The 26,536-nt window shown below is 34.2% G+C and overlaps 4 protein-coding genes across 4 annotated transcripts in view; 2 read left to right on the top strand and 2 right to left on the bottom strand.

Annotated features, from left to right (window-relative positions):
• Positions 1 to 5,934: 5,934 nt before the first annotated feature.
• LOC132548843 (uncharacterized) lies at positions 5,935 to 7,717 on the bottom strand. The gene is made up of 4 exons (XM_060212738.1): positions 7,635 to 7,717; positions 7,125 to 7,221; positions 6,683 to 6,818; positions 5,935 to 6,227 (listed from the first exon to the last, which is right to left on the bottom strand). The coding sequence occupies exons 1-4, from the start codon at positions 7,715 to 7,717 to the stop codon at positions 5,935 to 5,937; spliced, it is 609 nt and encodes a 202-aa protein (XP_060068721.1).
• A 3,111-nt stretch (positions 7,718 to 10,828) lies between these two features.
• On the bottom strand, positions 10,829 to 12,783 carry LOC132548842 (uncharacterized). Its single transcript, XM_060212737.1, has 4 exons — positions 12,701 to 12,783; positions 12,201 to 12,297; positions 11,638 to 11,773; positions 10,829 to 11,118 (listed from the first exon to the last, which is right to left on the bottom strand). The coding sequence occupies exons 1-4, from the start codon at positions 12,781 to 12,783 to the stop codon at positions 10,829 to 10,831; spliced, it is 606 nt and encodes a 201-aa protein (XP_060068720.1).
• A 4,930-nt stretch (positions 12,784 to 17,713) lies between these two features.
• LOC132548809 (uncharacterized) lies at positions 17,714 to 19,791 on the top strand. Its single transcript, XM_060212702.1, has 3 exons — positions 17,714 to 18,021; positions 18,296 to 18,394; positions 19,557 to 19,791. The coding sequence occupies exons 1-3, from the start codon at positions 17,714 to 17,716 to the stop codon at positions 19,789 to 19,791; spliced, it is 642 nt and encodes a 213-aa protein (XP_060068685.1).
• A 5,746-nt stretch (positions 19,792 to 25,537) lies between these two features.
• LOC132548810 (uncharacterized) overlaps positions 25,538 to 26,536 on the top strand; it is a 17,968-nt gene continuing 16,969 nt past the window's right edge. The window contains exon 1 of the mRNA XM_060212703.1: positions 25,538 to 25,844. Within this exon, the coding sequence (XP_060068686.1) occupies positions 25,538 to 25,844 (307 nt within the window). The remainder of the gene's footprint in view (positions 25,845 to 26,536) is intronic.

Genomic DNA, 26,536 nt, shown 5'->3' on the forward strand with positions numbered 1-26,536 from the left:
TTATAACTCTGAGTGTCGTTCTTTGCGCCAAGTCGTGGTCTTTTTCTAGGGTACCTAATGTACCTCCACTCTCTACAGCCAGCCCCTCTGTGTTAAGCATATGTTTCAACCAAACATTTCGAGGAGAATCTAGACTTCTTGTTGGTTTGAAGTTCTTTCTTTGATTTTTTAAATCTTGTTATGTAGATAAATCAAACAAGTAAAGAAACAGCAAAACTTATGAACAGGTTTAGGTAACTAAGGTGTGGTACTAAATGTGCAATTTTAGTACAAAGTACTATAGTAGACCATAGAATATAACAGCTACCGCATTTTTAAACACTTCTGTGTCATTCAATGATGAACTGATTCTAGGAAAATGTGTTGCCTGAATAACAAGCCATTGCTTAATGACAGCATCAATTACAACTGATGAATTACTTTTATATAATAATTGTTTCGCTTATTGGCAGTGCGAACTAATTTTGCTCATAAATTGTGTATCTGGTGAGTTCTGGACAAGGTTCACCATTTTTTGGCCTTCAGCTGCTTAGCCCAGCTTCAGCTTGAATGTTTTTACACAAGGAGCGATACTGCCAACTTATTGATTCATTAATGATGCACAGAATGCTTTGATATACATTTCATATCTAAATAAACAAGTACAGGTCAAGTAAGCCTTTCCTGTTTATATTTCAATGAGGCAACATGCGATTAAATATTATTTTCAATTAAAGACACATCGAAATATTGAATGAAATTGAAATAAACATATATTTAAAATAACACTCTGGATAAAATGTCAGAAATAATGGTAGATTCCTGATTCTACCATTACAAGAAAATCTGTCCCTGGAACAGTTTTACCGGTTTTCTGTTTTTGTTAATCTGTATACATGTGTAGTCGTTTGTGAAATATTTCTGGTGACTATCATGTAGCTCAATCATTACTAGATTAGCTATTTATATTAATGGAGTGAGTTATCTCGGTAGATATAGAACAAAGATACCAAATATCGTAGATCTATATCTTTAACTTCTCTTTGATCTCCACATTGTATAATGTCAATGCATGAGTTCTATTAGTTTTCTAGGTAAATAAATCCGTTGTCATAATCAACAATGTTTATATTGATTACTTGTGTTGAAATAAAAATATTAGGATGAGTGGAGCCTCATGCTCCCTGAAAATATAATCCTCTCAGGCTTGTTAATGATTATATTTAGTCGAATCTCGTTATGTATAAGCCAGTGAGACTGTGGGAAAAGTTCAAGATAACCAAGTATTCGATTTAAGTGGGTTTGGTGCGGTAACTTCGAATTAAACGGGTCTTCGCTTTAGAAGAGTTCGAGATAAAGAGGTTAGACTGTATATAAGAACAATTATTATTATTATTTGTTTTATATTATTTATAATAGCGATCAAATTATAGCGCTAAGGCAGGATTGCATATTTAAATATTACCGTAACTATCCGACTATTTTGAAAATGAAAGAAATATTGCAGCTTGTTTCTGGGGGGAAAATGTGAAATATTTATGTGAATCCTAATGGTTAAAACTTATCTCATATCTACAAAAATACAATGTATGGTTTCGATTTTTAGAAAAGATCGTCTTTCTTAACGATGCTAGTTTACTTCTTTTGACAGGAAATGTATGAAGGTCGAATGTGCAAACATAACAAATCCATCGAAATAACTTTACTACTGGCATGTTCTAGCTCTATAGGTAACAGAACATGTGCACAAATCCTTCCTATAACAAAACTGATGTAGTGAAGCACTCCAAACGCATAATCTGTATTATTTGTATAACAACAGAGTGGTATATTACATTACACTAATACTGTTAAATACGAATTATACAGAATATATATATATACGTATATTGCTTCTGTGAGATTGTACAGAGTAATTAAAACCAACGATGTCCGTCAGCCACTTTAGCAATAAGGAGAGCAGATGTAAACCTACTCGAAAAGTACCGATGATCCTTAGAATAGTACCTTATAAAACTTCAATTAATAACTAATTTATTCTTAAATAATTATACCTGAGTCAAGTAATATCATGACATAATACCGGAGTTTGCTACATGATTTCTCTGACAAAAGAAATCAAGAACAAAAACATCTCTCTGATTGATTTATTGGTTGACGTATTTAACGTCCGCTGCCGCCGATGTAATCAATGTTCAGCAGACGCGAGGTGGTGCCCTGTGTTATTCCTGCCTCTGTGAGACATGATCCTGTCCATTTGGTACGTTGCCAGAGTCGGGCCTGCTCCCCGGAACTGCGTAATTCGTGAATCCTTTAGGGAAAATAGATGCAGTCGTTATCGCTACAATGTCTCATTGCTCCAATGAGTTCCTTTATCTTTGTTCTTAACTTTGATGTTACTAGCGTTTTTAATAGGCCTGACAGAATAACTACATGTAAATGGAATAATGAAATACTGGAATATATTGTATAATAAATATATGGAAATGAACCCAAACAAACCATGTTTGGTACATCCACGTGAAGCCACGCGCGAACATAAATAATTCCCTATAGATTATTGGTTGTTCTGTAATCAATATATCAAAGCCAATACCATACGTCACAAACAGCTGACATACATATTAAAGATTAATATTTTTGATGCTTAAAAGTTCTGGACCTGAACATGTTAAAAGATGGAAATCTGGACTATAATTAAAATAATTTTGCTACTCATTTGTGTATCAATATCCTTTTGCTTTAGATATCACTACAATTTTATAGTCAGAGGATTTGGACTCAAACAATGCCTATCACAGCAAGTGGTTTTGGTATTTGAACACATTGGCCTACAGCAATGTTCTAGGGAATGTTTGTTACGGACAAATTGTAAAGCAGTGGCATATAACCTAGAGAATATGAACTGTTACCTTGGTGATAATGACACATATATCACTACTTCATCCAACCAGGAGGAAATAGCATCAATATTGATGCAGTCTAAAAGACAACTTTTAAAGTCTTGTGTTGGTCATTCTTGTGACGAGTCGTCTGTATGTGCGAAGTTGTCTAGTTGTCTATCAGAGTGTGTGGCGTATTTAGCGCCAGAGAGTACGCACAGCAGAATGACTTGTGGTAACAGCCCTTCGGAGGAAACAGATACACAAACACCATTGTTAGTCAGAGATTTCACTACTACACTTACCACTATTCGAAATATTAATCCAACTGAGTGTGGAAATCGACCAAATGTACATGGAGTGAATGTTATTACGTCACAAGAACGGTCAATCGGAACGGTCCTTACATACAGCTGTAAAGATGGACATGCAACAAAGGGAGACGACATGTTAAGACGGACAATGGTCGACAATGCCAATCAACTGTACTATTTGTAATACAACATATTTCATGTCGTTTAGAAGTTTTGCGATACTGACTCTTTCAAACGCTTATATGATTTAGTGCACGATGTAGCATTTGAAACAGAATGGCAGCTTTGACGAACTGAGGACATGGGAGTTCAATAGCAAATATTTCGACGTTAACCTTGTACAATATTTTTGTATGGGCAGATCATCTAATTCAGTCAAGATGTACTCAGATCAGTCGCTTGTTTAATTAAAATAAAAATAGTATCAATACATAAACACTTATTTTACCGGTAATAAGCATTTGTATAGAACTACATTCTATATTATTGGGATTCTGTGACACATGATACAGAGGTGATACCTTTCATAAAAGATATATAAAACGGTTTTTGTGTAAGATTTATGTATTCGTGAGTTTCATTAGACAAAATATAAAGAGGAGCAAAGAAAATATAAATGTATGATATATATGTAATTTGAAATATCCCAGCTTAGCTTCGAACTTCGAACCGGTCAAATGGTCCAGGCTATTTCAAAAGTTCGCCAGTTCTATCTGAATCGTGCCTTTATTTTGTGGTTACCTAACCACGTCCAAGAAAAATCCTTCCTAAGGTTTATAAAAAAAACATTTATAAATTGTATGAACTGAAAATACCTCTGAACAACAAATACTTATTACCGATTCATTATTGGATCGAGTATATTGACGCGAACCTTTCGACATCGCCATCTTGCCACCGCGAACCAATAAGCGGGCAACTTTTGAAGGTGATTTCGGAACTCAAATGTTATTTTCTAAAAATCGTGATTTTGTTTAAAATTTATTTGATTGGGATTTAGATATATTTCGTATATTTCAGCAAGGAAAGTGTAGCCAGATCATATAATTTAATAAAATAAATCTACATTAGTTGTTGTTAAACCACTGTGGTCTTTAACATAAAGATTAGTATATAAATATTTATTGCATTATTTTTGCTGATGATATAAACTAATAAGCCAATTTGATAAAAACTTATATCATCAATATATCGGAGGACATTGTACAACTGTTTGACATCAATCACAAACTTCCTGAAATTTAAAAACACCTCGATATGTTTGTATCGTTTGTCTTATTTATTTATCTATTTATTTATTTATTCATTTTCATTTTTATTATAATTATATTTTATTACTTTTAATTTTTAATTTGGTTTTCCCTTTTCAAAATTGAACAAATGATATGACAGAACATCTTTCAGGAATAAGAAGTGATATATATATATATATTCCGCGATCTCGTGAAATGTATATGATATTGAATAACGAACCATTAATATCCTCTATATAATGGTTTCAAACATATCTTATAGGTAACATTGCTTTTATCATAATGTCTAATTTATCTTTTGTATCGTATGTCTCATTGATAAATAAAAAATACCATAAATATCTTATGAGTTTATTGTTGGTTTCAGACATGTCATATTGATAAAACTGTCAGTGTGACACATATCTAATTCGTCTGTTATTAGTATTATGTATGTGATGATGACATTTGTCTTGTTAATGTAGTGTTAGTATCATACATGTCTTGCAGATATAGTGTTAGTATCATACCTGTCTTGTTAATGTAGTGTTAGTATCATACATGTCTTGCAGATATAGTGTTAGTATCATACATGTCTTGTTAATGTAGTGTTAGTATCATACCTGTGTTAGTATCATACATGTCTTTTCGATATATTGTTAGTATCATACATGTCTTGTCGATATAGTGTTAGTATCAAACATGTCTTGTTGATATAGTGTTAGTATCAAACATGTCTTGTTAATACAGTGTTAGTATCAAACATGTCTTGTTGATATAGTGTTAGTATCAAACATGTCTTGCTAATACAGTGTTAGTATCAAACATGTCTTGTCGATATATTGTTAGTATCATACATGACTTGTCGATATAGTGTTAGTATCAAACATGGCTTGTTGATATAGTGTTAGTATCAAACATGTCTTGTTAATACAGTGTTAGTATCAAACATGTCTTGTCGATATATTGTTAGTATCATACATGACTTGTCGATATAGTGTTAGTATCAAACATGTCTTGTCGATATAGTGTTAGTATCATACATGTCTTGTCTTGTCGATATAGTGTTACTATCATACATGTCTTGTCTTGTCGATATGGTGTTAGTATCATACATGTCTTGTTGATATAGTGTTAGTATCAAACATGTCTTGTTGATATATTGTTAGTATCATACAATGACAGAAACAACAAAAATCCGTACATTTCTTTATTAGACCACAAGAGGTCAAAATGCACTCACTAATATAAACAATAAGATTTTTAAAAACCGGTCAACATCATTTCTATCGGAAATGGTCAAGACCCTAAAAAGTTCAGTGACAAACAATGATGCAATCAATGTGTCCCGATCACATAAATGAATGACGTCACTATCCTTCGGGATCCTCCCCTTAGTGAATATTGCAACAAATCTGCAACAAAAAAACCCAAGGAACAGTACATTTACCAATTTTGAAGTACATTGCATCACTTTCTTCAGTTCAAAATGAGACGGTTTTGCATTATATACCTTAAAATACCTACCTAGCGAGGCAATGGGTACCAATAGTTGATCTGACGCTGGATACAAAGAGGAAACAGCACCATGTGCTTCTCTTCAAACTGGTGGCAGAATTTCCTTTCCCAGTAGAGGCTATCTCGGGGAAGCTCTTTGGTAAGAACCACGGATAACTCGAGTCCATAGTTGAACAATTTCATTGCTTTTGCTCGCTCGGCGAAATTGGCTTTGTCCTTCTTCCTAGATCCGGAAGGTTTCCACAAGGATTTCCGTTTGATTTGACATGGGACAGTTCCACAGTGTGGACAGCGTGAAGGACCTAAACACACATTGTATATTCCAATACATCTTCAAAATAGTAAGGTTCCACAATTACCTGATAATATCACATATGTCCATTTGGAATGGAACATTTTAAATTTCGGACGGAGAAAATAAAACTTTTCCACTATTTTATCTACCGAGTTCAATCTCTCTGACCCCGGGGGTTTGATCCATCATTTATACCAAATTGAACTCATTTTATTCAAGACTGCAAAGTTTGGACAAACACCTTCATCCAGACTCCAGGAGGCAGAACAACCATTTATACTTAATTAGTTTCCCGTTTGCTCTGTGAACGCTCAAAGCAAAGGTCAAAATCCGTTTTGTCGTTATTGACTTATAGAAACTTTTGTTCAAAAAGGTGAATTGACGATGGACGCCGCGCCGTGACATATGGTCTTTGGTCCTGAAACTGAAACAATCAAAACTCAAATTATCGACATCACTTACGAGTTCTCCATTCCTTGAACTTTAAAAATATCGCCGACACGGCCTCTCTGATTCTGTTTCCAAGCGACGGCGCATTTCCCAATAATAGGGTCAGAAGTACACACACAAGGGTGTAGAACATCTCGTGTCCAATTCGCTGAAATAAATTGAAATGATTATCATTTTTTTTGGTACATATAAAAGACGTTTGGATAGGAATAGATACGTTTTCTACCCACTTATAAACCATAACTAGTGTTGAGGAAATGTGGAATAGCTAAATATTGTGAAGAGAGCTATTGTATTTGCTTATTTGTGTGTGGGATGCTTTGTTTGGACTTTTTAGGTATTGAAAAAAACCATTGAAAACAGAATTGATTGGGAAAAAGATGTTTTCTTCAATCTTTTAAATTACAACCTTGCTGACGTATTTAGCAAATAATTATGGAGTAAATTCCCTTACCAAGATCAAATCGGCTGGCGTTGGACATTCTTTCTTGATTTCGTTGGCAGTGACGTAATGATAAAACCTTTTCACATATCCGGGCTCAGGCTCCACGCTACACAAACAACGTTACAGGATGATGATGAAATATATTCTAAAGTTTAAGATTTACATATTGTTTACTCTAAAACCTTTGATATCACTGTAAAGATTGTTTTAAGCCCTAAGCTTGTTGTCTCACCCTATAAAATTATCTGTGTATGTCCAGTTGCTGATTATTGAATAAAATAGTGTTTAAACTAAAGATTATTAATTTCGATGTGTCGTATTTTCACGGGTTTTTTATGGAATCACGAGGAAGGACAAACAAATAAATAGAGATACGACGTAGTTTGTTCCGGACTTCCGTGAACTCAGTGTTTTGGTAACACCGTAAAACTTTCGACCACCGAAAATAAAAATATTCATAGAATTTAGTGCATATTGATTTACTCAATATCATTAATCATCATTAAGTGAAAAACTTACCACGTGAGGTCCCGATAAGCAGCAGGACCTTGGTGGATTGTACTCAGCATTACCACAAATAGCAGTAATAACTTGAAATCCATTGTGATACGTGAAAGATTCAACATAAAACGTTTTTATTTGGGGAGAGACTCATCATCTCCGCCATTGCTGATTGCTAAGCAGCTTAGCAACTAAAATGTGACGTCACAAATGGGCAAAAGTATTTAACCCATGATGACGTCATGCTTTTGTCTTTGTTACACAATGGAAGCGATTGTACACTAAAAGTTAATCTGACAAGGTTTTTTTCATGTCCAAATTCATCCTACTTGTTGAGTAGGTGCTAAATGATCCTAAACATGTTATATTTATATGACTGATACACAGAAATACTATTAAAATATTACATTGTGTAAGTATTATAGAAAAACAAAATCCATCTTGTGGGTATGGATTTCAGGGAAAAGGATACCGGAAGCACGATTTGCATTACCGAAACATCCAAAAAATAATAACAAGAGGCCCATGGGCCTTAACGATCATCTGACATAAAATACAAGATTTCAAATTTTGAACTTATTTTACATGGATTTAAGAATCAAGGGCACTCAGCCACTACCTTGAAACTGGGTTAAGGTTATTCATTTCAACAAACTTCGTAAACCTTTATCCCAGCATGCTACAGGCCAAATATCATCGCCCTAGGTGTTCTGGTTATTCAGAGGATGTTTGAAGTAACACACTTTGGTCAGTGCCATGTCATGATCATTTCATGCAAGTGTTGGCTCAATCGCACGGCTGGAACTTGAGAAGAAGTCGAAAATGTGTTTCAAGATGGCGGCCATCTTGGATTTTGGACCAACGCGAAATTAACAAACTTTGGTCAGGACCATGTCACGATCATTTCAGGTAAATTTAAGATCAATGTCACAAGCAGAACTACTTCAGAAGAAGTTGAAAACGTATTTTCGATGAATTTTCAAAATGGCGGCCATCTTGGATTTTTGACCAACCCGAAATTAACAAACTTTAGTCAGGACCATGTCACGATCATTTCATTTAAGTTTCAGCTCAATGAAACATGTAGAACTTGAGAAGAAGTTGAAAATGTAAATTGTTTACGACGGACGACGGACGACGCCGGACAAAAGGCGATCGCAATAAAAATGCAGAGTCCCGGATTATGTTTTTATCCGTAAATGAAAATGGTGTGACATTTACAATTTTGAATCACCAGAAGCAAAATTTTTTTTATTCTTTTAGAAAAATTTGAAAGTCCTTTAGGAGATCGTCTTAACACTGATATATGGTAGACAATGTCAAATCAAGAATGAGTTCTGTTGCTCAAAACTTAAAATATTTAATTGTTTTGTTGCTAATATATCATATGTTTGAAACCTTCTGAAAAGTCGATGATTTAGTGAAACCACAACTGGTTTCGTTATATTAAATATCTTCGCGACTTAAACTAAAGTTTCACTAGTTTTGTCAAACTAAGCGAAGTGGTGTCGCGGTTTGAATCTATACTTAAACTTGTTTATTTTTTTCCCTACCATTAATTATACACTGAAAATTCACATTTGTGTTCAATGCTTGTGTACAGCCATATATGATCATACAGTAGTAGGCCAAAATTTTAGAAACAGAAACATATATCTAAGTCAGCTTACTTAGTGTTACAATTAATTGTAGTCGATAATGCAGTTAAAGGGAGGTAACTGATATACCAAAAAGATGTTAAAACTAATGAAGGCCCGGCGCTCAACAGGGAATAAAATCATTTTATTTATTCATTTATTCATTTCCTTTCAGTGTTATTATTACATAATATGGAAACAGTTTCTTCTCAACTATTCAGGTTTATCTCAAAACTACTCCTGTTAATTGCTATCTTTATACAGATATTTCTTTTTATAACTTTTATGCAATATATTTCAAATTTGTCGTTATAACAGAATTGTACATCGTAAATCTAGAACAGGAAAAAAATCCAGAGGATATGTAAGCTGATACGGAGGTCGATACGAGGTAAAAATAAACACACACACACAAAAAACAACAACATTTATATAGCAACCTAAGCGTGAGTGGCGAGTTTTTAGCATACGGCGCGTCTGTATTAGATAAATGTTATAATCTGTTATATGTGGTCTGACTGAATCAACCGGTCTTGAAGTACTCTAATCTTCTAAAGGTGACATTTTTTATTGTCAATTAGAAAAGGGTGTCGGTTTTTACGTGGTATATTATTTCGAGTTGTACAACTGAGAAGTGCACCGTTTGTGTTGTCATGATTGCATTTGCTCCGGATGGCATGTGACGGGCCTCCCGTATGTTGTTCAGCGATGTAGCCATCGGTCACTTCTTGAAGACCTCTCCTCAAAATGATCCTGGCTGTTCAGGGGTTGATAAACTCAGCAATATAACAAACAACTGTACATGTAGATATTCAAAAGTGGATTACAATGTACTTTAGCCTGAGCGATTCAACGATTCATCCCTCCACTTCCTCAATGCTCTCTTATACATCTTCATCCTACTTCCTTTATTGAAAAGATGTTAAAAAAAAAGTCTTGAAATTGAAAAAAAAAAAAAATAAATAAATAAATGAATAAAAATCGAGTGTGATATTAAACGCATTTCCGATCACATTAATACATTTGTATTTCCCTCTGTGGTACGTATCATAGACAACCATCATCGGAGATATTGTCAGCGGTCAAGATCTGCTACATTCTTTTTCAAACTGACCTCTATGACGTAATAAAAAGATCAGTAAATCTGTGCTGCAATATATCAATATATCCCGCTTATAGTCAGCTTCCACTGCTACAGTGCTAAATAACCAACACAACAAGAAATCCGTACATTTCTTTATTGGACCACAAGAGGCCAAAATGCACTGACGAATATAAACAATAAGGGAAAAAAATTAAACACCATTGGTCCAGCTCATTTCTATAGGAAATGGTCAAGACCCTTAAACGTTCAGTGAACATCGATGATGCAATCAATGTGCCCGATTGCACAAATGAATGACGTCACTATCCTTCCGTCTCCACTCCTTCGTGGATGTTGCTACGAATCTGCAATAAAAATAGTTATATAAGAACAGTACATTTACCAGTTTTGAAGTATATTGCATTCTTTTCTTCAGTATAAAATGTGAAGGTTTTGTAAGTATTTTGCAATCAAGACCTTAAAATACCTACCTAGCGAGGCAATGGGTACCAATAATTGATCTGACGCTGGATACATAGAGGAAACAGCACCATGTGTTTCTCTTCAAACTGGTGGCAGAATTTCCTTTCCCAGTAGAGGTTGTCCCGGGGAAGCTCATTGGTAAGAACCACGGATAACTCGAGTCCATAGTTGAACAATTTTGCTTTTGCTCGCTCGGCGACATTGGCTTTGTCCTTCTTCCGAGTTCCGGAAGGCTTCCACAAGGATCTCCGTTTGGTCTGACATGGGACAGTTCCGCAGTGAGGACAGCGTGAAGGACCTAAACAAACAATGTTTATTCCAATACATCTTCAAGATACAAAGGTTCTACAATTGATCTGATAAGTCACATATGTCCATTTGGAAAGGAACAGTTAGATATATCCGGACGGAGAGAGGAAATATCACAATACAAGAGGTCGATCGTTCACATGGACATTTTAACTTTCACATAAGAAAATAAAACTTTTCCACTATTTTATCTACCGGGCTCAATCCCTCTGACCCCGGGTTTGGATCCATCATTTACACCAAATTGAACTCATTTTACTCCAGACTGTAAAGTTTGGACAAACACCTTTATCCAGACTCCAGGAGGCAAAACAACCATTTATACTTAATTGGTTTCCCTTTTGCTCTGTGAACGCTCAAAGCAAAGGTCAAAATCAATTTTGTCGTTATTGACTAATAGAAACTTTTGTTGAATAAAAGTGAATTGACGTTGGAAGCCGCGCCGTGACATATGGTCTTTGGTCCTGAAACTGAAACAATAAAACCTCAAATTATCGACATCACTTACGAGTTCTCCATTCCTTGAACTTTGAAAATGTCGCCGACAAGGCCTCTCTGATTCTGTTTCCAAGCGACGGCGCATTTCCCAAAAATAGGGTCAGAAGTACACACATAAGGGTGTAGAACATCTCGTGTCCAATTCGCTGAAATAAATTGAAATGATTATTTTTTTTCTTAGAATGGTACATATAAAAGAAGTTTGGATAGGAATAGATTTCTACCCACATATGAAACATAACTAGTAACTGAGGATATGTGGAATAAGAGATGAAATGAAACGGATAGATAGTAACAAAAGGACTTGACACAAATGTATTATAAGTATCAAATCCCTGTGTACATATCAATGGAACATACAAACATGATAAGAGATTCTGCTAAATATTGTGAAGAGAGCTATTATATTTGCTTATTAGTGTTTGGGGTCTTTTATTTGTGTTTTTCGTTTTCTTGGGCATTGAAAAGTATCATTGAAAACAGAATTAATAGAGAAGAAAATGTTTCCTTCAGTCTTTTAAATTACAACCTTGCTGACGTATTCAGCAAATAATTATGGAGTGAAATCCTTACCAAGATCAAATCGGCTGGCGTTGGACATTCTTTCTTGATTTCGTTGGCGGTGACGTAATGATAAAATCTTTTCACATATCCGGGCTGAGGCTCCACGCTACACAAATAAAGTTACAAGGTGATGATGAAATATATACTAAAGTTTAAGATTTACATATTGTTTACTCTAAAACCTTTGATATCACTGTAAAGATTGTTTTAAGCCCTAAGCTTGTTGTCTCACCCTATAAAATTATCTGTATACGTCCAATTGCTGATTATTGAATAAAATAGTGTTTAAGATTATTGATTTCAATGTGTCGTATTTTCACGGTTTTTTTATGGAATCACGAGGAAGGACAAACAAATAGAGATACGACGTAGTTTGTTCGGGACTTCCGTGAACTCAGTGTTTTGGTAACACCGTAAAACTTTCGACCATCGAAAATTAAAATATTCTCAGAATCTAGTGCTTATTGATATACCCAATATCATTAATCATCATTAGGTGACAAACTTACCACGTGAGGTCACGATAAGCAGCAGGACCTTGGTGGATCGTGCTCAGTATTACCACAAATAGCAGTAATAACTTGAAATCCATTGTGATACGTGAAAGATTCAACAAAAAACGTTTATATTTGGGGAGAGACTTATCATCTCCGCCATTGCCGATTGCTAAGCAGCTTAGCAACTAAAATATGACGTCACAAATGGGCAAAAGTATTTAACCCATGATGACGTCATGCTTTTGTCTTTGTTACACAATGGAAGCGATGGTACACTAAAAGTTAAACTGGCAAGGATTTTTTTCATGTCCAGATTCATCCTACTTGTTGAGTAGGTGCTAAATGATTGATACACAGAAATACTATTGAAATATTACATTGTGTAAGTATTATAGAAAAACAAAATCCATCTTGTGGGTATGAATTTATAGAAAAGGTATAACAGAATCCCGGTAATTTTGAATCACTTAATGCAGAATCGACTTTTTTCAAATTGAAATTTAAAACCCTTTAGGAATTCGTCTTAACACTGGTTTCATTATATGAACTATCTTTGCGAGTAAAACTGTTTTTCGTTTGTTGTCTCGTTTCTACTTCCGGGATTTTACTAAAGCAGTGTTGTCAAAGTAAGAAAACAGGGGTGATGTCGCTGTTTCAATCCATACTTAAACACGTGTTTTTGTGTGCGTGTGTTTTTTTTTTTTTTTTTTTATGTTTTTATCCTTAATTTTATGTTAATTGCACATACATATATCATCACACAGTAGTAGGCCAATTTGTTCGAAACAAATGTAAAATATATCTTAGTCTAGTCGAAGGGAGATAACTCAGGAAATTGCGAGTTTTTTTTTTTAATTTTTATTTTTTTTTTGTACGACGTGTCTATATTCAATAAATGTTATAATCTGTTCTTTGTTATCTGAGTGAATAAAACAGTCTTAAAGCGCCCTATTCTTCTTACAGTAACTTTTATAAAGTCAAGTTGAATAAGGCGTCAAGTTATACGGAGTATTTTATTTGGAGTGAGAAACTGACCGTTTATGTTGTAGTGGTTGTGATTTTGGACAAGACAGTTAACCCTTATTGCTATAGATGGCATGCGATAGGGCTCCCGTATGTTGTTCAGTGAGGTGGCCAGCATCCATTACATGGAGATGCCACTTCAAAATGTATACGGGTTACTAAACTCAGCAATGAAACAAACAACTGTATATATAGAGACACTGATCTGAGCGATTCGCTCATATGTGTATGTGATAAATATTAAAAACTAATGATGGGGTGGTTGTTGTATTGCCGGATGGAGGTTTTCGAATTCTTATCCTGCTTACATTGACTCCATAACAACGTCATATCATGGAGTGTTTGGAATACGAAAGGCCACTACTATGTCAGCTGGATTGAAGCAAGGACGTAAGTGTTCAAAGTATCAGAAAATGACAACAGAGTAAAAACATACAGTGGAAGACATCGTTAATGATACATCCGAACAATTCCAAGTATATCACTATTGTGCTAAGTCTGGCGCGGCCATGATGCAAACATTCCCGATCCCTCAGAAGCTGAACTACGGATCTGGAAAACCCATCTTAAACATAAAATTCAGCCAAGATAGGTTTTGCGTTCTCTCACTCTGTAACAAATTACGAAAGGGAAAGTTCCTGTCATCATCTGCTTTTTGAGATAACAAAGCCTGATTTTTTTCACATTGAAAAAAAAAAAAAAAAAAAACAAGCACAAATATTTCAAGTTCAAAAATTTGTAACTTCGTGATTTCACAAAATTCCCCCTATGAGAAAGTATACTTTACATGTAAGTAAACAGTGATTATTCAAATGTGCGTGGCAGCGGATGTGAAAAGCCTCTTTATGATTATTCTAAGTGTATATTTTCGATGTCCTGTGTATCTATGTACCGTTATTTGTACAATGTTCTACAATTTATATTCAATATTAGTGTCCAACGTAAATGATGTTACATGCACATGTAATTAAAGCCCAACAGGCCTGCCTTGTTAAACAAAGCCTGTAATATGCTGGTTGATTATATATTCCTTGGTGTGTCAGTACAAAACACAAATAAAACAACCATTTTTTTTTTTTTTTTGCCCTAAATATTTGTTACTTACACCATGCAAGACGATAAAAGCATCGCTTGTCCCGAAACCACGACGGAAACATAACTGGCTGTCTGATATGACATTATGGTTATCTGACCACTCTAATGATCTGTTATTAAGAACGGAAGTGACAGCTTTGACAGACAACTTACCAAGTCATGTCTCTATGTGACCAACAATCTGCAAAAACACACCTCCAGTGAAATCAAATTGAATAAATATTGTAAATGGGAAAATAAAAAGAGTTGGAGGAGTCCAACGTCCTGTGAGTGGTACTAGTTGGTAGATGTATCGGTAGAACCAACGTCCTGTGAGTGGTACTAGTTGGTAGATGTATCGGTAGAAGAATCCTAGGTGGATCCGAAGGATTCTAGCAGAGCTCCATAGACGATAGGTACTAACAACTTAATAAAGGATGGAGCATCAACACCAAGGATTCCGTGATCGGTAGTTTTATTTGGTTAACATGTTTCGGCTAGCTAGACTAGCCGTCATCAGAACAACGGTACAAGTATCGGCTAAGCTTGAAATTACGGTTCAGCCGTGATATAATAACGCATTGTCTTTATCACGTGATGATAACAATACAGTTATTGTAAATAATGGAACATTGTTTTTCAATTTTCGAAATATTCATTCAACAGTTAATCTATAAATTGAGACCTGTTTATAACCGTCAAGATTTCTTCCTCAGCCATTTCCTTGTTCTAAGCTCAGGAAAAATACATTCATCATAATTGTGTTCATCTACATCACTACCATTATTCTCAGCTTCGAAAAATGCGCATAAAAGTCGTTCACTGACAATTGTAGCAGCATTTCTCCCCCTTTGGTAGAGTTATGATTACAAGATTATCACAAACACCCTCTTTTAGTAAACGTGGATTCATCAAATCGGATCCTGTAACTTTAGATGTGTTTAGTGATAGTAAAACATTAGATACGCCTGATACAGTTATAACATTATTGTCTTGTTTGTTTTCCGGGGTTTGATTTGCTGGGAGATGAGTATGTGCATCATCATTGGAAAGTTTCGCTTTATCACCCGCAGTTACGGACTGGAAATCATTATGTTATAGTATAGCTATCGTGTATGATTTACCAGAATATCCGATAAATAATTTATAGTGTTCCACCAAGAATTACGTATTGTATACAAGTAGATATTTCACATATATAAAACAGCACAGACGTTGGCATTCATTTTATAAAAATAAGTATTTTCAGCAATTTTACATTAGCTTTGTTATTTTATAATTTAAACGCCTTAGAATCAAGCTATCAGCTGGGGATATGAACAATATTTTATTAGCTTGTTTTATATAGTCCTTGTCACTTTTATTTGGCTGTTGTTAGCGGGTCTATTTCTCTTAAGTTTCCTTTTTGGCTGACAGTGTCAATATTATGTTCTGTTTTGTAGGTCCTTTTTACATATGTACATGTATGACTGAATTTATCTTTTAAATATATTTGATTGTAAATATATTTATTTTTCGCTTCATCGAATTTTCATAATAAGTTAATGCATTATCGTATGCATATGTTGTCTATCATATGTCCCGTGAAAATAGCAAACGAATGAAAAAAATAAGAAAAACATGATCAGTTGGGGAGTTAAAAAAGGATCGGCTGGGGAGTTAACAATGATCGGCTGGGGAGTTAACAACGATCGGCTGGGGAGTTAAAAATGATCGGTCGGGGAGTTAAAATGATCGGCTGGGGAGTTAACAACGATCGACTGGGGAATTAACAATGATGGGAGTTAAAAATGATCGGCTGGGGAGTTAACAATGGTCGGCTGGGGAGTTAACAACGATCGGCTGGGGAGTTGAACTGCAATATGCTATACTCTGACAGTGAAGTGTGATGGTACTTTTTGTTTCCCCCGAGTACCCTCATTATCAGTAGAAATTAACTCAGCCTCTTGTGGACGTAATATCACAGTCAAACCACAGGTGTTGGCACAGAATTCTATATTATATTTATGGTAATATCAATGTATACACATGCTGATCATGATTACGAGCACCCACCGATTGATTAAAACAAATAATTTCATTATCGCGTGTATTTTAACAACATTATTCAGCTATTCCCCTCACACATAAACGATATTTGTACACTGTTATTTGCGTAAAAATCAATTACTTTGAAGCCATGTAGGAATGGAGAACACAAAGTAAAGAAATTCTTTCAAGTTGCTTTGCATTGCAAAACTACATCTGTTCTGAAAATCACCTATCGACCAAGTTCAGTGTTAAGTTGCGAATTAAAAGTTATACCGCACAACATGACAAAATATTTGATAAAATAGGTTAATGGTGTATCTGTCATTCCTTTGTGTAATTTGGAGAAACGGAAAATTGATTAAAAATTCAAAGTGTAGCTCAATTTTAATACAAAAGAAATCTATTATAATCCACCACTACTTATAAGACTGTCATCAACACAGCTAACTGCGTAGTTTCAAAAATCAATAATTGTATTCAACTGTTTTAGGTAATTGACCAAAAAAATGTGAAGCTTTCAATGGTTACATACTTTCTCTAGGAAAGTTTTTGTTCTTTTCGATAGATAAACATGTTGAGTAAGAGAGAAAATAATTACATTAAACTATGATGCAATGATATAATCGAAAATCAAATCCGAAATTGCTAGAAAAGGAAAGTAAAAGAAATACCTTATTTATAATGCCTTGTAAATCAGAATTAAAGCTGATTGGTTGTTCTGAAACATTATCGAATCGCTACAGCAAAGTTCCATAATTAAGAATAAACAACCCGTTATCATTTTAGAAATTAAAGATGACAATCTGGTATTTACTCCAAGCTCTATTATTATTAACTTGTGAGTTTTCTGTGTGTTGCCGCGCGGGCCAAAACGTTTTTATAGATAGCGGGTTAGCAATGAAACATCGCTTCTACCAGGAAACGTTTTTGGTATTTAAACATATAGGCATACAACAATGCGCGAGAGAATGCTTGTTACAAAGGAAATGTAAAGCAGTGGCGTACAAACGTGAAAATTTGTACTGTTACCTTGGTGATAATGACACATATTTAACCACTTCGACGAATAAGAATGAAATAGCGTCATCCAGAACGATGATAGTGCAGTTGGAGAAACAACTATTGAAGTCGTGTGCTGGTCATTCTTGTGACGAGTCATCAGTGTGTGTGGAGTTGTCCAGCGGAATATCAGAATGTGTGAATTGGTGAGAATCAACCACATCAAGCATTGAATTCGAAGCTGAAGTGACTAATGATTTATAATTTGCGTTGGAACGGAGACAAGGTGTTAGGCAGATGGACAATGGTCATCACTGCCATGGACTTGTTCGATCCGTAGTCTCATAAATGTTACACGATGACAGGTGAGTGCATACTTTACGTAAACATGATGTACCAATAATGAATCGGCATCCACAACACAAGAGAACACATTGTTATAAATCTCAGAGACGACAACTACACTGATTACTACCCAAGGTCAGAATTCGGTCGCGTGCTGAAATTCCCCAACTGTATCAAAGGAGAACGTCCCTACTTCACAAAAACGGTCAATCGGAACGGTCCTCACGTACAGCTGTCAAGATGGACGAGTTACTAAGGGAGAAACGGAGTCGACTTGTAGAAATAATAATAAACATTCTTTATTGAGGATAAAACATGTTTAGCCAAAGACGAATCTACCACATGGTCCTCTTGTTAGTAAAATACAAAAATAAGTTACAAAAATTAGCTTAAGACAGTACAGATAATAAGATAAAAATAGTAATACAGCACTATAAGATAATCATAAGATTACAAATTAATATCACAGCATTTGTTAGTTAAAAATTATCACAGAATGCATAAATTTCATGTAAAATTATTTTGTCAAGTTAAATGGCTATTGCCTAATATACATACATGCTAACATAGCAAAACAATAAAAATTGAGCTAATATATGCTAATATAGTATAAACTAAAAAATGTAACTTAATTAAGAGACTGAGTTGTTTAAAAGCTATGAAGATATTTGACAAGCTTTTGCTTACAACTGGGAAATGTATTTACGGTCTTCAACTCATCTGAAAGACCATTCCAAAGTTGGATGCCGGCGATAAAAAAACTGTTTGGAATATAATGTTGTTCTGTGTTTCGGAATATTAACGTTATTTGCATCTGAGAACCTAGTATTTATGGAATGGACATTTCTTACTAAACAAAAATTCTCTGATAGGTAATTTGGTATAGCTCCATGTAGACATTTAAGAATCATACATAACGTTCTGAATTTTAGATATGTCTCAATAGGCATCCAATTTAAAGTTAAAAACATATCCTTAGAAGGGGTGTCATATGGAGCCTCCAGAATAGTTCTGGCCGCTTGCTTTTGAGCCATTGATAACTGATTGATCAACTTAGCTGTGCACCCTGACCAAACTGTGCTACAATAAATGAAATTTGGAAATACGCATGAGTTATAAAACTTTAGTCTCCCACTAATTGGGAGATATTTACGAATTCTACGCAGCAATCCTAAGCGCTGTCTAATTTTGGTAACAATGGATGAAATATGTCCATGGAAGGACAAACACTCGTCTATATTTACACCCAAAAGTTTTTCTTGGCAAACCTGCTCTAAAAGAACATCCTCCATATATAAGTTTAAAGAATAATCATTTCGTGATATTTTTTGTTTTGAAGTAATTAACATGCATTTGGTCTTACTTGCATTCACAATCATTTTGTAATTACTTGTAGAGACGGACAATGGTCGACAATGTCAATGACCTGTTTCATTTGTAATGCAAAATATTTCGTCTTCGATCAAAATCTGAATTTCTGCTATAGAATTGAAAACTCTCAGCAAAACACTTACGAGAACACTGGTCTTCATTGTAACACTATGAGAGGTATATCAGCCGAAATTGACAAAAACGACAAAAAATGCAATTTTCTCAGTCTTAACGGTACACGCATACGTAGACGGTACTGACGAGGCAGAAGACGGTAGACATTTTATTTCGGATGGTACTATGGCGAATACAGAACTTTTCACAACCAACGCCCTCTTACTCGGTGATACCAGCTTCTTCAATTTAAGAGGAGATCTTGTCGAAACTTTGTTTACAAATACTAAGGAAAAATAAGTAAATGTGAACAGCTGTACTGTAATCGTTATATATTGCTTTATTTGTTATTTTATGAACAGATATCAAGAACAAATAGATATCCTTATTTCCTCCTTATGCATGCAGACACAATCATGCAAACTTTATAAAGCAAATGAAATGTAGGTAAAATAAGAATATTATGTACAAAATATTACTGTCTCTAATATCAATATGTAAGCGGCCTTACGCCCATTTAATCTATTTTACTATCTCACAAATTTTCAGTCAAAAATTTTGATGCAGTTCATCAGTACAACCTATTCCCATATCCACATCGATATATTGATGACTGCCTAGTATCAAGAACATAACAGTTTCTGATCCGTTTTTTAAATTTGAATGTTTAGCTATTGTTCCTATCGTTGATGTTGTTATGAATCTTTAACTAGCATAGATAAAATAATGTCATTTACACATCATTGAATTGTCATTATTTCTCTTTCGAATGATTCCATTAAACACGATATATGGAAATTAATTCTTTGCCATCGCGAACATTACACATTCTTACTTCAGAAATTCTCATATCGTCATATACAACTATCTCCGTATTGTTCCTAATTATGTAAAATATATAAAACATTTCTTTAAATTTGTGAAATATGTAATGTATATGTATTCAAATTGTGATATGATCTCAACCTAATGTTGTCATATTAAATCACAAATAACGCAGGTTACTGTAAAATTGGTAATATTTGTAGAGAATTTAATTTGATTTAAATTAAATGAAACAGGAACAATCACAAAATATTAGCACCCTAAAATTAAACAATTATAAAGTAACTTTAAATTACGCAACATATTTAATGATACAAAACTTTTCTTATCGATCATCCATTCCTCCTAAATATATATTGAGTAAATATTTACTTTTGTGTCGTATGTGATTAGATCTAATAAGTATTGATCGTTGCTTTATACTATGTTCATAAAAGGATAATAGAAGATGACGCCACATATTTGATCATGTCATTTTTTTCTAAGCACTTGGCATAAGATGATACCTTTGCATAGACTAGTGATAATTAATTACAATTTAGCCTTATTTAATTTCGCTTTTTTAAATATTAAGATTATTTATCATTCAATCTTAGATTTCAGCGCAATGAAAAGTAGTAAAAAATGCAAAAATGCTCCCATTTTGGAGATTTTCTCCAGCAGTTAGATATATCATTTACGAAAAATAACTAGAAATAAGTGACATCAATCAGCACCAGGATCTCTATTCCATTCCAATCGACACACATAAGGATCAAAAGTAAGGACAAATCCACACTTATTTACTTCACAAGCTCTGACTTTCCTTTTGGACACAACTTTCCCCAAGGAAAGCCGAGGCGTCCATAAATGAGGGTCAAGTAAGGACAAATCCACACTTATTTACTTCACAAGCTCTGACTTTCCTTTTGGACACAACTTTCCCCAAGGAAAGCCGAGGCGTCCATACATGAGGGTCAAGTAAGGACAAATTCTCATTTTGAAATTTATGACACAAGCACATACGAAACAGCTAACTTAGGTATTTAATTAACTCTGCTATATTTAATTCTAAATTGGTATCAAAAAGACGCTATTCAATTACGGTCAATAAGGCATAAAAATTCCTGTGGTTCTCTTCAAAAGAATTTCTTTTCGTAGGGTCAGGAATTCGTGGTAGGCACATGTGAAATTGGCATGTCAACAAGATTCGCAATTCAAATTCAAAATGGATGACATAAGCCAAAAATATGAAGAATAAAAACACAAGGAATGTCAACCTGGTGTTCCGAGGGAGATTGGGCTTTTAGCTTCTTCGGTGACACTGGACATGTAAACCTAAATCATACGAAGTGTTACGTTCTGAAAAGATAGTCAGATATATTTATGAACACCAAATATATCTAACTTCATTCTGTAAGAGAAAATGTTGTATTTATCAAGAAGAACATGATGGTAGCTTAAACCTCCCAGAGCATCTTCAGCAGCAATCACATTTCAAATATAGTGTAGTCGGATTATTATTATTATTATACAAATTAAACGATAATAGGTATTAACATCATACTGCATCTAAAATGTCCCCGGCGTTTATTACAGATTTAGAAAAAATACGTATTACCTGTTAGTTTTCAAAGTGTCAACAATATTATTGTAATCAATCGAGTACGATGTCTTTTCAATCATTATGACATTTCTCCTACTGCTCCTATGTCAAGGTCCACGTAAATTTGTCCTAAAGAATGACGTGTTTTCTATATTTGCATTCATACGCCATTTATTCAACTACCAAGAAATATATTGCATCATACATAAAAGAAATGGATCTATATCCACATCAGGTGATTATTAGTGTATTGATCTGATAATATTGATTTTTGATCCAACTCAACACATCATCAGTAAGTTTTAGTCAAAAAAGATTAAACGTCTTCTTCATGTTTTTAAAGCGCGATTACTCCAGATAACTTGGATTGAAGTTTTAAATAGCGTATATTTCGGCAAGTAAACCTTGTACATTTTTTTGTGGCTACGCTGATAAACATCAAAATTAGTATTATTATATAAATACTTATTTAAATATACTTTTATATCTCGAAATCTATTATCGAAATCGTGATAATGAGAGCAAGCTCAAGAAAATTAAAATCTTAAACCGTTTTATTGGGTGGTCGGATGGCGCAGTGGTAACCGCACTAGCCTTTCACCCAGACGTCTGGGGTTCGATTCCCGGAACAGGTATCTAGTCATCTGCGTGAGCACGTGGGTTTTACGCAGGTACTCTGGTTTTCATCCACAGTAAGACCTCTCGCACGATTCCATCCGGACCAACAACAGTAATTAGTACATATAACAAGTTTACTTATTCCAAATACAATACAGCATATAGGATACAAATATACATAATTAATTGTGTCAAATTCTTAAGTAATATACAAGATGGCGGAGGACAATTCTATTCGAAGACGTAATTAAGTACAGAAGTTTCATTCATTACAGCATGACAGAAATACTGTAGCAAATATTCGAAAACAAAACAACATAGCAATAAACATGACGTTATGAAATTTGGAAACACAAATGCAACAACACTACAGAAACTAAGTTATCCAAAAATACACGAAGGGTTGATTTAAAGTATTTTTCAGTATGCAATTAACGAACAAATGTCTGTTACATTTAATTCAATAACAGTATTTTTTCAGAAATTATTCCAACATAATGACAATTATTGACCGAGGAGAGTTTTTTCTTTTAGTTGTAGCATGCAAAAGTTATTTACCAAGTTTGTTTAAAACTTTCACACTTTTACAGGAAAAAAATTCCATTAGTTTATAACACTTGGATGGCGATAATAGTACTTTTTAATGTATCTACTTCTTAAATCAGAATATGTAGGACAAAGTAGTACAAAATGTATTTCATCCTCGATATCATTTTGATCACAAACTGTACAAATTCTCTGACTTCTGGGAATGTTCTTATAACGACCTGATTCAATGTTAAAATTGTGTCCTTGCATGCGAAATTGACTCAGTAATTGTTTTAATCTAACTTTAATGGGCTTACTAAGGTAAAACTGAATACCAAATATATCCACAAGATGTTTGTAAAAATGTACAGATAACATTTGGAAGATACATCAAAAGCACTGCGTAACTCTTGAATAAATACGTCATGCACACGTTGTTTGTACATTTGCAGAAAAGTATTCTCATTAAATACATTTTGGTTTAACCAGATATGATTAAATCCCAAATTATATAGTTCATGCTTAATTTGATAAACCCAATTAAATTTACAATTAGGTTTTCTGACATTCAATTCAACTAAAGCATCGTAACAAGTAGTATAAGTTGTAAAAACTTGCTTTACAATTGTTGGAAAACAAATAAGCGTTTAATTTGACAACACTACAGAGACTCTATGATCTAAAAATAGAAATATCCGTGGTGAATTGCTACGATGTGTCCCATTATACAGTTTGATTTGAACGGCTAGTGACATGGCCTTGACTTATGTAATGTAACTTCCCGGAGGGAACGTTATCAACATGACCGACATATTCGATAGCATTAGGTGCTAACTTTTAAAAGTTAAATACAATAAGAAAATTGATATGTTAATTTTTTCATATATCTGTATTGGATTCAGAAGTGGAGACCAAATATCAGACAATTCTACATTAATATCTGTCACCTTGAAATCATACTTAAGCAATTGCCAAAGTAATGAAAGCATATTTTCCAAGCCATGTTACCTTAAAACATTGAACCTAGTTGAAACTGTTTTAAAAGTTCTGATGCTAACCACGAATACTACTAAAAAGGGAAAGATTAGACCGAAAATTTAAATGTGAAATGAAAATATTTTGATTTTTTCTATAAAAGAAAGAAAAATTGAATTAGAGTTAACTTGTTGACAAAGCTGACTAAGCTAAGAAGGTAGAAGGGCATGAAAAATCTTATCTGCAATGGGCTAACATATCTTAATTTAAACACTATCACTAACACAACAGCATGGGTCTAAGGCTGGTAATTTTAGGTATGTATGCAAATGCCAGTATATTTTACTTTGCTTTTACATTAAATGCCTCGACTAAATAAATATATTTAAAAAGCGAAATGTAAAAATTATATTTAAAAAGCAAAATGTGAAAAAAAGAAGAAAAAAAAAATTATCAGCAGTTCACAACTTTATATCTGTGTGACAAACATACAATTTTGTAACCGAATCTTGATTAATTTAGCCTTCGAGTATCATTTCATAGAAATAGATTTAGCCTTGTTGTAAAAAGTATAACCTGTCTGTAACGACCATTATAGACAGTAGTAAAAGTGGTCGTTATAGACAGGTTTCATTACTCCACAGATGACCTTTATAGCTGATTATTTGCTGTACAAATTTATCATTTAAGTATACATGACATACATGACTTATTGAATTTAAATTATACCTTGGATCTTTAGTTTATATAACATTGAACCATATGGCAGTTAATGAAAATTGAAATCCAACAGCCCAAGTATCCAGCTCTTATTTCAAATGTATTGTTATTTTTCCAAATTGTGGTCTAACACGAAACATTACAAACTTGACCACAACTGTTAGCAATAAATTCGTTCGTCATGATAGAGCATGTGAATAAGGTTAGATTAGAGACAATGTCGGGAAAAATGTCAGAGGTATTCGTGGGTCAGCAAATTCGTTATCATTTCAAGAATACTGAAACCTCTCATGAAATACCATACTTGATATACATGTACAACACTTTGGTTTGCTAGTATTTTAACCATTAGAACAAAAGTACTGAACATATGTTATTTCAGCCAAGTACTATATGTTCTTTATCTCATGGGGAAAAATCAACGAAAAAATATATATTAATTTATATGTGAACTTTTATACTGAAATTAGACCTTCTCAAAACTTGCTTATCAAAATTACAAAATGAATCGATGTTATCCTGAGCGTAGTACTGTTAAATTGATGGTAATGATACTACTTGGTCTGACGTACGATGTGCGCAATTTTCACAATTTAGTTGGTCGAGGTTGACTTTATCAGAACATACTTTTCATATTTGTCATGTTGCAAAAGTATGTAAATGTAACACAAGTATCAGAAGTGATACCTAATAAACTCTACGCATGCGTAGTGACCAGTCTGGTGTTGGTTGAGTCCACCCTGCCTCGAGGGTGTGTCCCTCTCCAGCAACATCCGTTTTCACAATCCAACCCTGGAGATGTCTTTGGAACGTCCAGTGAAATCGGCAACAAGGCTAGGCCAACTAAGATGGGAAATCTACGTTCTAAAGGAGCCATTCCCACTGGCCATTTCATGACCAACGTCATCAAAGATCATCCGGTACCACTTCGACTGTTTCCGTATGAAGGTAACCAAGTATATATTACAATTGGTTGTTTCAATTCATTTTCTGTATGCTAAATAACAAGACGTTCCTGCTTTTAAAATTACTGCGTAAATTTCTTTATGACGTCATCTAAGTTGTTACGTCATAAGGCACTGAAAATGCGACAGACACTTGGTGGTCTTTTAGACCCTATGGTTTGCGGTTACCTGCATGTCACGTTTTAATTCATCTTAATACTGACATGATTCTTTGGAAATCAATAAATATTTACAATAATAAGATAGATTGATTTTATGGGTTAGTGCACCTTCCAATCTGGTTATTGACATTGATTTCGACCAATTTCGATATTTATCAGTCGCCTCCTAGGACTTTTTTCCTCAATTAAGGCCCTTAACACCAATGACAAGTCCTAGAACGACGAAACAGCCGATTGGTTCACTTTAATCTATTAGACGGCTCTATTGCATCTGTTATGTTTAAATACACAACCACTTGACATTCTTCTTCAATTATCATGTTTATTTTGATGGGCTTGTGTACCTCCCCATCCAGATTTTGCTATTTCTTTCGATCACTTTCCTGAGTCGCCACTTAAATTGAAAATTAAGGCCGTTAACGTCACTGACGAGTCCTAGAAGGACGAAACAGCTTTATGACTCAGTTAAGTTCGTTGTTTGTTTCTCTCTACTGTGTGTAATGTAAATTAGTAT

This window comes from Ylistrum balloti, unplaced genomic scaffold (genome assembly GCF_031769215.1).
Source record: "Ylistrum balloti isolate Yb309-2 unplaced genomic scaffold, AGI_CSIRO_Ybal_v1 Utg370028, whole genome shotgun sequence".
NCBI classification, from domain to species: domain Eukaryota; kingdom Metazoa; phylum Mollusca; class Bivalvia; order Pectinida; family Pectinidae; genus Ylistrum; species Ylistrum balloti.

What these genes read in the sequence shown, in the direction of transcription:
- LOC132548843 (XM_060212738.1), bottom strand. Translation starts at nt 7,717, where the DNA reads ATGGATTTCAAGTTATTACTGCTATTTGTGGTAATGCTGAGTACAATC. An exon ending in CGCCAGCCGATTTGATCTTG is followed by an intron (nt 6,819 to 7,124) that starts GTAAGGGAATTT and finishes AATTTATTTCAG; the next exon opens with CGAATTGGACACGAGATGTT. An exon ending in GTTCAAGGAATGGAGAACTC is followed by an intron (nt 6,228 to 6,682) that starts GTAAGTGATGTC and finishes ATGTGTGTTTAG; the next exon opens with GTCCTTCACGCTGTCCACAC.
- LOC132548842 (XM_060212737.1), bottom strand. Translation starts at nt 12,783, where the DNA reads ATGGATTTCAAGTTATTACTGCTATTTGTGGTAATACTGAGCACGATC. An exon ending in GCTTATCGTGACCTCACGTG is followed by an intron (nt 12,298 to 12,700) that starts GTAAGTTTGTCA and finishes TTATTTGTGTAG; the next exon opens with CGTGGAGCCTCAGCCCGGAT. An exon ending in CGCCAGCCGATTTGATCTTG is followed by an intron (nt 11,774 to 12,200) that starts GTAAGGATTTCA and finishes AATTTATTTCAG; the next exon opens with CGAATTGGACACGAGATGTT.
- LOC132548809 (XM_060212702.1), top strand. Translation starts at nt 17,714, where the DNA reads ATGAAACATCGCTTCTACCAGGAAACGTTTTTGGTATTTAAACATATA. An exon ending in ATATCAGAATGTGTGAATTG is followed by an intron (nt 18,022 to 18,295) that starts GTGAGAATCAAC and finishes TTACTACCCAAG; the next exon opens with GTCAGAATTCGGTCGCGTGC. An exon ending in AACGGTCCTCACGTACAGCT is followed by an intron (nt 18,395 to 19,556) that starts GTCAAGATGGAC and finishes AATTACTTGTAG; the next exon opens with AGACGGACAATGGTCGACAA.